General features: G+C 41.9%; 1 protein-coding gene across 1 annotated transcript; it reads left to right on the top strand.

Moving 5' to 3' along the window:
• The first annotated feature begins 6,004 nt into the window (after window positions 1-6,004).
• On the top strand, window positions 6,005-13,895 carry LOC138980678 (protocadherin-9-like). Its single transcript, XM_070353586.1, has 5 exons — window positions 6,005-6,132; window positions 7,243-7,371; window positions 9,333-9,500; window positions 10,319-10,515; window positions 13,232-13,895. The coding sequence occupies exons 1-5, from the start codon at window positions 6,093-6,095 to the stop codon at window positions 13,460-13,462; spliced, it is 765 nt and encodes a 254-aa protein (XP_070209687.1). The 5' UTR covers window positions 6,005-6,092; the 3' UTR covers window positions 13,463-13,895.
• The last annotated feature ends 1,015 nt before the right edge of the window (window positions 13,896-14,910 follow it).

Genomic DNA, 14,910 nt, shown 5'->3' with positions numbered 1-14,910 from the left:
CTGTCGCCCACGCTCCAAATTCGAAGTCCATATTGTAGTAAGAAATAGTTGGCATATGCCCGCTGCGCCGCGCTGGTAAGGACTGACCACAATGTGTTGCTCTCCCGTTCTTATAGACCCCCGCTGATGCATCACACGTGCAAGCCCCCCGGCAACATGGACATTGCGGCTGGGCTCTTCTCCTTGACTTTCTCAAGTCCTCCTCTCCCCTCTCTTTCTAATTACGGGCCCAAGTGTTGATATCCTGCTTTACTACCCTCTCTTCCCTACCTGCTTACACTGATCCCTTTAGGTCTACCTCAAGTATCTAACATCCTCCTCCTCCACCTGCGGCTAATCTCTCTCGTTTAAATAGAGTTTATCTGACGCTGTCCGCTCTATCTAAACTCACACTTTTAAAGAGTCGTCGTGTTTTACTTAGTCTCACATGATCACCAACCGGTAGCCTACCTTTGGGTGTTTTCTTTGGGGGTTGTCCGTACAAAACTTACCAAACTGTTTCTTTGTTAGCGAGGCAAACTTTAACAGGTGCTGTTTTTATACTTCTGTGAAACGAATGGTTATACGCGTGTACCAGGTGTTGTAATTCTTCTACATATCTTACACGATTAGTGTGTGTAAAAAAGCGCCACATTTTCTCTTTTAAGAGGAACCCTTGTTCTTATTTCCCTGATTGGGACGAGTCGCTTCTTGATCTGTTCATGACCAAAACAAACGCTTCAAAATAAATTTTTCTCACTCCTTTCTTCTCAAAAACAAAGAGTCGGGTGACTTGTCTTTCTTTCATACCTCAGTCAATAACCACTCTGTCTTACAACGACCACGCCTGATCAACTCAAATTAGGACTTTCTTTCTTTTCTCGGTGAAATCAGTGACCATAACATTCTAGAACAAGTTAGACTCGAACACCCAAACTCTCGGTATTTTGTTCACAACATCATGTCTTCCAGTTTCTATATCACGCCTTTGTCTGACTTTCCTATCGGTTGTGCATGTGATAGTCTACCTGACTACATCACAAACACACCGTTCTTGCACAAACTCTAAAAAGATCAGAATCAGCGTTTTTCCTTATACTAACGGTCTGTGTCTCTTTCGCTGTCTTGCTTTGTACAAAGGAGCCTCGCTTCATTCTTTTGCGAAAAACCCACAAAAACCTTGTTCAAACAGTGGGCCGGACATTCTCCCCCTGTCCACTTTCCGGGGGTCACTTTGTTTCAACGTGAGTCGATTGAATCTGAGTTTAATGTGAACATAGATGTGATTGAGTTTGATGAGAGTCAAACACCTGTCTGTCTCGTTCCTCTGCGTCGTAGCGCTTACAAACATACTGGCGTTATGCGCCTCTTGCGTTACAAAGACCATTTCATGTACATTTTAGACATTGATAAACTCGGTCATGCTTTGGCTTGTTCCAAATGCGGAAAATTCTGGTCGTCTTTGTTTAAAATGAATCGACATGAACAGACTTGTCAGGGTGAGGGCTCAAAAGAAACGTTGAAAGGTGGGGTTTACTCACCACCCAAAACATGTTTCAACAGCTACAAGGCCACGGTGTTCAGGTAGCCGCAGATTTTGTTTTTCCTTACAGAGCGACTTTTGATTTTTAGGTGTTTTTTGACACAAATAACCTGCCACAGACAAAATCAGCTGAGTCAAACTGTACACAGTACACAGCCAAACATATTCCTCTTTCTGTTTCTGTATGCAGTAACGTTCCTCATTTCACAGAACCAATCTGTTTTGTGAGTAAAGGTGATCCTCAAGAACTAGTGGATAACATGGTTAACTACCTAGAACGTATCTCCGAGGCCTCCTATGTTCTTCTTTGTGAAGAATTTAAAGATGTGTTTGACCAGTTGACTGAGATCGAAGAGACACAACAACAAGAGACAGATAGCCTCAACATCCCCGTAGAAAGACTCAGACAGAAATTATATGAGTATTTACAAGAACTGCCTGTCGTAGGTTTCAATTCTTCTCGCTACGATCTGAATGTGATCAAACCTTTTCTCATTGAAAAGTTTGTCAAAGACAAAACAGCCCATAACGATCTTCCAAAAGACGAAAGTCAAACAGACCCTGTTTTTGAAACAGATGGTTTTGATACCGTGGGTGAAGAAGAAGAAGAAGAAGACAAAGAAGTCAAAACAGAGGGAAAAAAGAAGGCCCCTAAAAGACCCCCTTTCAAGTTTGTTGTTAAACGTAACAATCAGTATATGTGTCTTTCTACAGACAAACTTCGTTTTCTCGACATCAACAATTTTCTTGCGCCAGGTTTTAGTTATTCCAAGTACCTCAAGGCGTTCGGTGTCGAAGAACAAAAGGTTTTTTTCTGTTATGAATACGTCACTAGTCGGAGCACGATGTCTTCAGATACATACTTTTCACTTTTTAACGAAAAACAAAAAGACGTTCACGCACTTTTGCGAAAGAACATTGTCGGGGGCCCGTCTATTGTCTTTCACAGATACCACGAAAACGACAAGACACACATTCGTGGTAATCAAGACAAGCCAGTACAGTCTGTTCAGGGATTTGATGCAAATGCGCTGTATTTAGCTGCACTCATGCAAGACATGCCCACAGAGCACCCTGTCATTCGTAGAAAAGAAAACGCTTTTAAAGCTCGGGAATGGTTGGAGTGGGTCATGGAATCAAAACAGATCCATCTCCAACATAAGTTTAATGCGAAAGAGAAGGCCCTTGGTCGAAAAAAGATTAGAATTGATGGTTGGGATGCAACAAATCAAATTTGTTATCAGTTCCACGGATGTTTGTTCCAGGGGCATGACTGTTCTGTGACCGCCGGTAAAACGACTAACCCTGTCACCGGAAAAACACTAGTTGCACTCAGAGAATATACTAGCAACATTACCAAATACTTGCGTGAGGATGTGGGTGTGACTGTCGTCGAAAAATGGGAGTGTGAATGGCACGCAGACAAAAAACAAAACACCCCCATTCAGGCTTTTCTACAAGATCGTTTTCCGACACTTAAACCCTTCCGACATCCTTCTACCATCACAGATCAAACTGTCTTAGACGCGGTGCAAAACAAAACTTTGTTCGGGTTGGTACAGTGTGATATTTATGTACCTGACCATCTAAAAGAACATTTCAGTGAAATGCAGCCTATTTTCAAAAATGAGTCTGTCAGCCGAGAACAGATCGGGGTTTTTATGAAAGACTACGCTAAAAAACACAAGCTCGTATCCCAACCACGCCGTACACTTGTAGGGAGTCACCACGGTGAACAAATTCTGCTAGCCACACCCCTCTTGTTTTGGTACGTGCAGCACGGGTTGGTTGTTAAAAACATCACGCTGATCGTAGAATATCAACCCAAAACCTGTTTTCGTCAGTTTGGTGACAGCGTTTCAAACGCAAGACAAGGAGGGGACCAAGACCCATCAAAAGCTATCGTAGCTGAAACTTTCAAACTGCTCGGTAACTCAGCCTGCGGGAAAACCTTAACTAACGAGGCCAACCACCGTGATATTCATTACGTTTTGTCTGACGAGGCCTCAAAACTGATCAACAACGGACGTTTTCAAAAACTAACAGAAGTAACAGAGGTTGTCACTGAAGTAGAGATGGCTAAAAAAAAAATCAACTGGTCACTTCCCTCTCAGATTGGTTACTTTGTTTACAAGTAAGCTAAACTAAGCATGTTGGAGTTTCATTTTGATTTTCTAGATAAGTTTGTGTCCAGATCCGACTACCAGCTTTTGGAAATGGATTAGAAGAGGTGGTTCGTCCTGAACTGCGAGAGCAGTTTTACCAAGTGTATAACCAATGGTTCCCTGCACAAGCCTGTGACCAACACGAGGCAGCCTTCCAAAACACCCGTTTAGCTAACGCCCCATGGGACTCAACTCTCTGTCAGACTTGTACAGCGCGTGTCCAGTACATAAACGAACACCCGGTCTCTTTAAAACCGAATACCAAGGAAATGCGTTCATTGGTTTGTGTTCTAAAACCTACTTTTGTGAGGGAGACAGTGGGAGTAAATTTAGTTCAAAAGGCTTAAACAAAAACCAAAACAAACTGACAAAAGAGTCTTACCAACAGGTGCTAATAATACAAGAAAGTGGTGGCGGTACAAACACGGGTTTCAAGACAGACGGAAAGTCTATGTTCACGTATTCCCAAACCAGAAAGTCACTCTCGTTTTTCTACATCAAGCGTGTGATCGCTTCTGATGGGGTTTCAACCCTACCTACACCCGTCTAACGGGTCTCTTTCTTTTTTGACTGTGATACCCCTTTAATGGGTCTCTTTCCTTTTTTGACTGTGATACCGCCGCCTGTGATATGGTTAACATTCCAATGCCAAACAACTTTGTCGTTTTTGTAAATAAATTTGTTAAGCCATGTTTTGCTTCTGTAAATAATGCTCGTATTGTTTAACCCAAAACAAAAACAATGTGGCTTTGACATATCCTGTCAAAACGGTCCCAAGCCCGTGAAAACACAGAAGGAGGGCCAATTACTGTCATTACTCCAGCTGCGATAAGCATCCACCTGCGTTAAGCACCCAATAAAAAAAGCGTGGGAGCAGTAATCCTGTCATTACCCCAGCTGGGGTGGTCATTAGTACCGACCCACCAGGTAAAGGCACATGAAATCACATGACAAAATGAAAAAACTCAATAAACCGTTTAAACGCAATCCCTCTTTATCACTACTTAAACACAGGCACCTTAACCTATAACCTTATGATGGACAAAAAAATAGGGGTGGTTTATGCTTGATTATACTACTATTATGCTTTTTTTTTCCCCAGTACATAACACTTTCTGCCTACGTTTTCTGCCTATCGGTACCTTCAACTACCGGACAATTGAAGAGTACACACTGACGGTCTCCTGTACAGATACAAATGGGGAAGCGGCTCCGCCGTACAAAATTTACATCCGTCTTCTCCCCAACTCACCGCCATATTTCAGCCCTACGTCCACAGGTAAGAATATCGTGTGTGTGTGTGTGTGTGTGTGTGTGTGTGTGTGTGTGTGTGTGTGTGTGTGTGTGGGTGTGTGGGTCAGTGTGTGTGTGTGTGTGTTTGTGTGTATGTGTGTGTGTGTGTGTGTGTCGTGCGTGTGTCTGTCTGTTTGTCTGCCTGTCTGTTTGTCTGTCGGTCGGTCGGTCGGTCGGTCTGTCTCTCTGTTTGTCTTTCCTGCAAAAACCCTTCCAAGCAAATCCTCTGTAATGTGATTTTTATTAGTGTATGCATATGTTCGCATGAGCATAATACGTGTGCGTATCTTCGAGTCAAGTGAAACCCGGTTTTGAAGACCTGCACAAATCTGGTCTTAAACAGGAGGGATTCTTAGATAAGGCGTACATTTACACCGCGAAAGAACAACCAATCTGAGAAACGAGTGTCTTAAACGGGGGAAGTCTCAAATTGGAAGGGTCGTAAAAGGGGGTTCAACTATGCTTCGATGTGGCCGATTGACCAAAATAATTAGATCTCGCTGATATTTTGCCAGTGATATTTTCATAATGTTTCGCAACAAACTGTCATGACAAGTACCGTATAAACGAGGGTATGGAAGTTGAGTGGGGTATGTGACCGATCAATTACAATCACAGTACCATGTCTGTAGCTGGTATTAATCCCTGGTATACGTTTGTCGTAATGATGTGTTTTTGTTTGAATTACTCAATCAATCAATCAATGAGGCTTATTGCAATGTGTCTTTCCTATATGGCTAGAAATAGCAATATTACATATTGTGTGTTTGTGTGTGTGTGTGTGTGTGTGTGTGTGTGTGTGTGTGTGTGTGTGTGTGTGTGCATTCTGCTTTCCACACGATTGGTGTCCTAAGGCCTATTTAGGCCGCCATCCACCTGTGGATGGCAACTTAACTGGTGGATTGTGTCCTATCACAGTGGATGGTTCCTTCACTCCAGATCTGGATTTGAATTATTGTATCACGTCTTTCCTATATAGAAATAGCGTAATTACATAATTAAGTGTTTAATTCTGTTCAGCGACCGTGACGAACACAAAGAGTACAAAAGCTGGTTATGATATTCACTCCGCATTATGCCTCGACCCTGACGGTGATACGCTCCAGTACGGTATGACCACTGACCCCGACACAGATTACTTCCGCATTGACGGTGAGCACATAAATGTCTAATAGACATAGACATAAACATAGACATAAAAAAAACAATTTTATTATCTCAAGACGAGAAACTCGGGTGTGATGTATCACATGATTACAACAAACGACAGGGTGTGCCGAAGAAAAATTTCCATTTTTATGTAATATTTTAATGGACAATAAAGTGCTGTTATTGTTATTGTTATTGTTATTAAATGTAAGAACATAAAATAGTATTATTCCTTCCGTGCGTTGCATTATTTGCACCGTATGGAGGCGCAAATAGTCAACTCATGATATTTAAGATAAGGATACTAATGTCAAAGCAACTCTTTCTCTTTCCTACTCTCTCTCTCTCTCTCTTTCTCTCTCTCTCGCTCTCTCTCTTTCTCTCTCTCTTTTTTTTCTCTCTTTCTCTCTCTCCCTCCCTCTTTCTCTCTCTCTCTCTCTCTCTCTCTCTCTCTCTCTCTCTCTCTCTCTCTCTCTCTAGGGAAGAGGGGAATGTGGAGTGTGTGTGTGTGTGTGTGTCTGTGTGTGTGTCTGTGTGTGTGTCTGTGTGTGTGTGTCTGTGTGTGTGTGTGGGTATAGTTTCAATTACATGAGAAGTCACACTGTTGAACGGATTTTGAGAGCCACAACCCAACATCTGCCCTTTAAGAAAAGAAATCTCAACTTTCACTTCAATGTTAATGTCAGGAATGAACAGTAGACTTAAATGGGTTAATGCATACAAATACAATACAGTCTGGTCTTGCATCCTATCGTCAGAATCATGAGATAAACCGCAATACGGTGGCCTAGTGGTAAGGCGTCCGCCCAGTGAGCGGGAGGTCGTGGGTTTGAACCCCGGCCGGGTCATACCTAAGACTATAAAATTGGCAATCTAGTGGCTGCTCCGCCTGGCGTCTGGCATTATGGGGTTAGTTCTAGGACTGGTTGGTCCGGTGTCAGAATAATGTGACTGGGTGAGACATGAAGCCTGTGCTGCGACTTCTGTCTTGTGTGTGGCGCACGTTAAATGTCAAAGCAGCACCGCCCTGATGTGTCCCTTCGTGGTCGGCTGGGCGTTAAGCAAACAAACAAAATAATGAGAAAAGCCCAATTGTTCGCTATTTTTTTTCAGCGAATGGGGAGATTCGTGCGGCAAGGGATCTGAACTCATTATGCCGAAATTCCATCACGTTTTTCGTGACCTGCAAGGATTCTTTCAACGATGTGGTGGGGCCCACGACCATACAGGCATCACTAGAGGGTAAATAAAATGACAATTTCTTGATATGGTGTCAACAAAAGGAATGATTGGCAATTGGAACGTTTATCATTGACAACACAAAACGTTATATTTACTAGTACGTCGACCGAAAGGTCTTGGAAGAACAGACAGACAAACATTGATGGAATAAATAATTAACGCCGGTGTAACACGAGAATATTACTCCCACGAGATTTTTACTCCGGAGTAAAAAGTGTGTACGAAAATATTACTCCCTTTACGAAAAAAACTACTCCCCCATATCACGAGAAAATAACTTCCTACGACAGGTGAGTTCCGAGTCAACATTTCGGTCGAACATGACGAATAAATAACGAATAAATTAGTCCACCCTAACAAGAGCAATTTACTGCCCACGCCAGGTGTACACAACTTTTACTCCCCTGTCCCCTGTTAGTCTTGGTGGTGCAAGGGGTGGAGGGAGGGTAGCGCGACATTTGTTTGCGCGAGATCACATATTGGCATTATCCCATTTTCGCGTTCGAGATTTTTAATGGAAGTAAAAATTTGGGGGGTAAAAATGTCTTGGAGGGAGTCATTTGTTCGTACCTTGGGGCGTTCTTTTCTCGTACGAAAGGTGTACTCAGAGTAAGAATTTCGTATGAAATGTTTACTTCGGAGTAACTTTTTCGTCGAGTAAAAATGTCGTGTTACACCGGCGCTTTGCAAGCGTGTCACCCGATCTTGAGATAAGTTCATTTTATTTGTTCTCAAGTGTTTGTATGTCTGTCTACTTCAAAGAACTTTGGGTCGACGTAGTAGTAAATCAATGTTTAGTTGTGTCAATGATAAATGTTTAAATTACCTAACATTGTCTTTTTTATATTGTGAATTGTGGAACGTTGGAAGTATATCTGTTTTTGAATTCTTGATCCGGTATAACACATGTCACGTGGCACATGTATACTATAATACAAACGCATAATATTATATCATGGCAAAAGGATTGTGAGAGATGTGAACAATACCCGTACATTTCGTCAAAGGAAATAATGTAGTACTTAGAGCTACATACTGTTGTTGTTTCTTTTGTGAGGTAAGACCCATATGTTTAAAAGCAATGTTTTGGTCAAAAACAAATATGTGCATTTGAAGATTTGTGTTCACTCTGCTCACTGGTTTCGTAGTACCCAAATATTGTTCAAATCAGATAAACCTTTTTTGAGCATAAGAAGCTCCGATTTTGAATACATAATTCGGACCAAGATTCCCTGCTCCATATGACTGATTGATTGACCAGTTGATCAGTGATTATTTTATGAGAATGGTTGACTTGTTGATTGACAAATTCGTTAATTGCCTGATTATTATGGGAGAGTTATTGACTGATTGATTGACAACATAATTAGTTATTTGCCGGATTATTTAATCAGTTACTTGATTAGTTAATTGACTGATTATTTTTATGAAAGTTATTGCCTGATTGATTGACAAACTAGTAATCAGTAAATTGCCTAATTATTATTTTAAGGAGATTTATTGACTGATTGATTGACAAACTAATCATGTCATTGCCTGATTATGTTAGGAAAGGTATTGACGGATTGATTGACAAACTATTCATTTAATTGCCTGATTAGTTCACGAAAGTTATTGACTGGTTGATTTTTCAGCCGATCAGTTAATTGACTGATAATTTTAGGAGAGTTATTTACTAACTGATTGACAAAATAGTTAGTTTATTGCCTGATTATTTCAGGAGAGTTATTGACTGATTGATTAAACAGCCGATCAGTTAATGGGCTGATTAGTTCATGGCAATGCACGGCAAGGCAAAAGTCAAGGCAACATTTATTTAAAACAAACTCAAGGGTAACATCAAATAGGTGAATTACATCAACAACAATCAATGACAAAAATGATAACAAGACACAGCTCTTATGAGAGTGGTTGACAAAATTGATCGACCAACTAATTAGCTAATTGCCTGATTATTTTAGGAGCCAACGATCAACCGTCAATCACCGGCATCAACTACAACAAAGACGTGCCAGAAGACTCGCCTGTTGGTACAGTGTTGGGCACCTTCTCTGTCGATGACGATGACGATACTACCTGCCGAATTGCCACCAACCCCCCTGACTCGCTCCAGTACTATAATCTTGATTGTGAGTATTGTAAAGGTGAATGCTCGCCTAATAGGCTTGAGGTTAACTGGCCGATGTGAAAGCGTTATATATGTCGTGCCGAATTCACGGAATTGCCGAATTCGCGGAATCGGCAACATATTTGCCCATTTCGCGTAATCGGCAAAACGCTGCCCATTACGTGAAATCGGCAGCGTTTTGCCGAAAATGCGGAAAGGCTTCTAAAATTAGCCCATTTCGCAAAAGCGACAGCCAGTCTGTTACTTTTTGTGTCACCAGAACATTGCATTAACATTGCTTTACCTCCCTACTATGTTTTTATGGTCTATGTTTGTCTGTGTCGAGCATAACTCCGGAAATGCACAAAAACGACACTTTTTGCAATAACTCACAATAACTGATCGATTTTTGCAATATCTATCCTTCGAGTATCTAGCTGTCTAAGTGTGATGATATCCCAGGCATTTGAGAACTCTAAAACCAAAAAGTGGCTGCCGATTTTGCATAATGGACAAATTTCAGAAGCCTTTACGCGTTTTCGGCAAAACGCTGCCGATTTCACGTAATGGGCAGCGTTTTGCCGATTACGCGAAATGGGCAAAAATGTTGCCGATTCCGCGAATTCGGCAATTCCGTGAATTCGGCACGACATATATATTGTGTGTAAAAAATGTCTGTTTGTCTGTCTGTAAAAGAAAATCCATTTCAAACGGCAGAAATTATTATGTAAGCGCCTGGGGCTATATTTAGATTAGGCGCATAAATGTTCATAATAATAATAATAATAATGATAATAATAACCACATTTAAACAAAGACTTAAAATTGTATCATGTGCAGTTGCTGAGAGGTCTATCGTCGTGAGGTCCGCGCTGAACTACGAGCAGACTCAAACACGCGTCACCAACGTGACGGTGATTTGTAGTGATGGGCTGTGCTCGTCCAGCCCGGGATACTTGTACGTCAGAGTGACTGACGTCAACGAACCTATTGACATCAATCCCAAGGATTTCACTCTCAGCTCCTATGAAGGCAGGGTAAGCACTTCAAATCAAATCAAATCAAATCAACTTTATTGTCTCACATGGAGAAATTGCAGCGGAGGTGCATGTAACATAAAAGACAAACAAAAGACGACAACATTAATTCTATATTTGAATATTTGTGACCCTCCACCACGAAATGAGTCGCATGTCACCTCGCGCGGTTCTGCGCTAGGCTTAATATAAGTCCGGTGAGTGACTGGTAACAGTGTGAGGGTCACCTTAGTCACAGGCTTATAACTCAAACAGTTTTCGCTCTTTTCTAAAACGGTTTTCACCACTGGATAGAGCATAAAAAACTCTTTAGGAAAATGGAAAAACATGAAAATCATGCAAAGGTGACATGCGACTCATTCCGTGGTGGAGGGTCACATAATTATGTACTAATTAATTACATTGTTCCCAACTTAATCACTGCTTAACACAAGCTAATACTACAGTGGCCCCCCCCCCCTTTTAAGACCTCTGAAAATGTAAGAAAACCGGGTCTTAAAAAGGCGGGAGTCTTAAAAAATGTACAGAGGTAATGAACAGAAAATCTCAGAAAGCAGGGTCTTAAAAGGAAGGGAGTCTTAAATCGGGAGGTTTGTTTGTTTGTTTGTTTGTTTGCTTAACGCCCAGCCGACCACGAAGGGCCATATCAGGGTGGCGCTGCTTTGACATTTAACGTGCGCCACACACAAGACAAGTCGCAGCACAGGCTTCATGTCTCACCCAGTCACATTATTCTGACACCGGACCAACCAGTCCTAGCACTAACCCCGTAATGCCAGACGCCAGGCGGAGCATCCACTAGATTGCCAATTTTAAAGTCTTAGGTATGACCCGGCCGGGGTTCGAACCCACGACCTCCCGCTCACTGGGCGGACGCCTTACCACTAGGCCACCGTGTTGCGGTAAATTGGGATGTCTTACTGGGGGGTTCTACTGTAATTGTCAAGAACACCTATTCTTCTAAAGCACTGTATAAATGTTGACTTTTTTTTTAATCATGAAAAAAACATCCACAACTGAAAACACAAAATGTGTGTATTCTTGAGCGTTGGTGTACTTTTGTTCAATAAACCAACATATTGATCCTGGTTTTTTGGTTTCCTTGGTTATACCATTTTGAAAGTGCTAACAACTCAAGAAAATGGTCATTAATGAAGCCTGAGTTTCTTTCATCTATATATATATACGACTAGTGTCTGTGTGTCTGTCTGTGTGTCTGTCTGTCTGTCTGTCTGTCTGTCTGTCTGTGTGTCTGTGCGCGATGCACGGCCAAAGTTCTCGATGGATCTGCTTCAAATTTGGTGGGCATATTCAAGTAGACCCGGGACACGACACAACCTGGTCGATATTTCAACACGTGCTCTCAGCGCGCAGCGCGGAACCGATTTTGGTTCCACCTCAGCTATTTTGGTTCCACCTCAGCTTACCCGGGCCCCCATACCGACACACCATAGCCGCTACACCACATCACAACGCCAAAGTTCTCGGTGGATCTTTTTCAAATTTGGACACCGTATTCAGCTACACCCCGGACACAATATCATCGATGAGATATTTCAACACGTGCTCTCAGCGCGCAGCGCTGAACTCATTTCCGTTTTTGTGTTCATTTCACCATTATAAGTAACTCTTCCTTATCTTCTCCAGTGTTTGGCGTTTATCTCCCTTCCTTCGTGTGGCTTTCCCGTTCAGTTGTAAGTTACTACACTGCGCTGTCCACTGCGCTGAGCGTCTTCGGATATTCCCGGCGTTCTGTTACTGTTACCTATTTTTAGAAGGTCAACGCAGTGTACAGAACGTAAATTGGACCCGTAAATTATCCTCACTGTAAAAGTGCAAAGGTCGAATCAATTTATAGCCACGCGAAAAATACACTGTCATCTATCTCTCTATAGATACGGCTTCTCTGTGTGTGTGTGTGTGTGTGTGTAAGTGTGTGTGTCTCTATGTAAGAAACACCTGTGCATTCTTCAGTTCTGTTTGTGATGTGGTCTGGCGGCTTTTGTGTAATTTTATGTACTGGCCTTCCTTTGAGAAGCCATAACTTGCTCAGTCCTGTTTGAGTGGAGTTCGCCTCCAAAGGTGATTAACACGGTTACATTCGTCGACAAGGATGGTCAGGAATGGCATTATGGCCACTGAATCATTTTCGTGCTGTTCCCATTCCACGAATCTGGGAGGGACCTAAGCTTGGCGGGTCCATAGTTCGGACCCGGCGAAGCCGGCGTACGGCTCTAAGTACTTCTTCCCGGCGAAGCCGGCTACCCGGCGAAGCGGGTATTCATTCTAGTAATTTAATGTGTGTCTTCGTTCATCCCAACTTAGGTAATGAGCTGTGTAATTTAGCTTTCGAAGGGACAGAAAATGTGATTAAACTTAGTCCTTTGATTGTAATTGTCAATATTTAAGTGTGTGTGTGTGTGTGTGTGTGTGTGTGTGTGCGTGTGTGTGTGTTTGTATGTGTGTGTGTGTGTTTGTATGTGTGTGTGTGTGTGTGTGTGTCTGTGTGTGTTTGTGTGCGTGTGTGTGTTTGGGTTGGTGTGTGTGTGTGTGTGTGTGTGTGTGTGTGTGTGTGTGTGTTCGTATGTTTATGTGTTTGTGTGCATGTGCGTGCGTGCGTGCGTGTACGTGTGTGTTTGTCTTTGTGCGTGTGCACCTGCCTGCTTGCCTGCCTGCATGCGTGTCTGTTTGTCTGTCCGTCTGCCTGTCTATATAGATTGATATAGATCCAAAGTGGACGCCCATCGACGAGGACTTTAACGATGACCCAACATACACCATCATAAACGGTAACACCAAAGGTCTGTTTGTCATCAACCCTACCACGGGAAAAATTACCTCCACAATTGATTACGACGTGGACGGAGGGATACATCCCATTACGGAGACCATCGAGGTACAGGTAAGTGAATGTAGGTCAAGGCTGAATCTATGCTTTAACAGATAAGATAATAAAACATTAGGCAAACCTAGAAAGAAAAAAAGAAAAAAAGAAAAAAAAACTAGAAAGAGTGTACGCTTTAAAACACAATCACAAGTAGCCAATGCTCTGACCATAAATTTGCATACAACGTCATAAGCTTGACACAAACAACATAACCAAAAGACGCTTAGGCCAAAAAAAAAATAGGTCTGTTTACGGTAACCCGACCGACCCTAGTTTTTTCGCGCGACCCTAGACTTTTTTTTGGCATTTGGAAAAAAAAATAAAAAATCTTGGTTTTTTTGGCAAAATAACGTAAAAATATGGTTTTTTGGGAAAAAAAAAAAAAAAAAAAAAAACAATCCCGACCTACCGACCCTATTTTTTTGGCCTATGTTACCGTAAACAGACCTATTTTTTTTTTTGGCCTAACCAAAAGACGCTTAGTGATCTACGATAGGGATACATCCACAGCCTAGCAGTGACCTAACGGGTATTTTCCTCCTGCTGATATAACAAAGTCATCGACACAAAGTTCATTCCCAACAATCTTTGTCAATTTATACATAAGATATGCAGTAAAAACGACGGAATGTATAGATGACGCCATGATTCAGGCTTCGTCGTCTTTTCGAAATGTGTTCGGTTTTGACGTCAAAGCTTTTATTGTTATATTTATATGGGAGATTTATATAGCGCTTGACGTTCTCTAAGGGCTTTGCATATTAATTTCTGCCGTGTGAGATGGAAATTTTTACACAGTATATCACGCATTCACATCGGCCAATAAATCTCAAGCCATTACGGCGAATATTTACTTTTCACGGCCTATTATTCCAAGTCACTCAAGTATTTAGTGAATTTTTTTTTGATTTTTTGTTTTATCTATTCCTATACATTTTTGCCAGCAAAGACCCTTTTGTCAATCGTGGGATCTTTAACGTGCACACCCCAATGTAGTGTACAAGAAGGGACCTCGATTTTTTGTCTTATCCGAAAGACTTGCATTTGAACCCACCACCTGAGCTAGGAAAGGGGAAGAAAATTGCTTATGCCCCGACCTAGGGTCGAACTCCCAACCTCTCGCTTCCGAGGCAAGTGCACTTTACCACTCGGCCACCCTTCCACTTTGGAAGAGCGCCTCTGCAGGGAGACGCGTCTTGGTTTGTTTAATAGATGTCGTTTGTCTTTAAGATCCAAACAACAATACTATATCATTCACATTATGTTGTCTTTTCGAAATGTGTTCGGTTTTGACGTCAGAGCTTTTGATTTTGAAGAAAGAGGTCAGGAAGAGACGCCTTGGTTTCTTTAATAGGTATCGTTTGTCTTTAAAAATCCCAGTAAAAATACCGTACATTATTGGCAAAGGTAAAAGTTAAAGTTATCCCTGAGGAATCCTGAGAGATGCATCTTCACTGATTAAAAGCACCACAAAGATGTGCATGGTAAACTGAGAAGAAGAAAACAAG

Source organism: Littorina saxatilis, linkage group LG11, assembly GCF_037325665.1.
Source record: "Littorina saxatilis isolate snail1 linkage group LG11, US_GU_Lsax_2.0, whole genome shotgun sequence".
NCBI classification, from domain to species: Eukaryota; Metazoa; Mollusca; class Gastropoda; order Littorinimorpha; family Littorinidae; genus Littorina; species Littorina saxatilis.
This window is presented reverse-complemented; position numbering and strand designations above follow the sequence as displayed.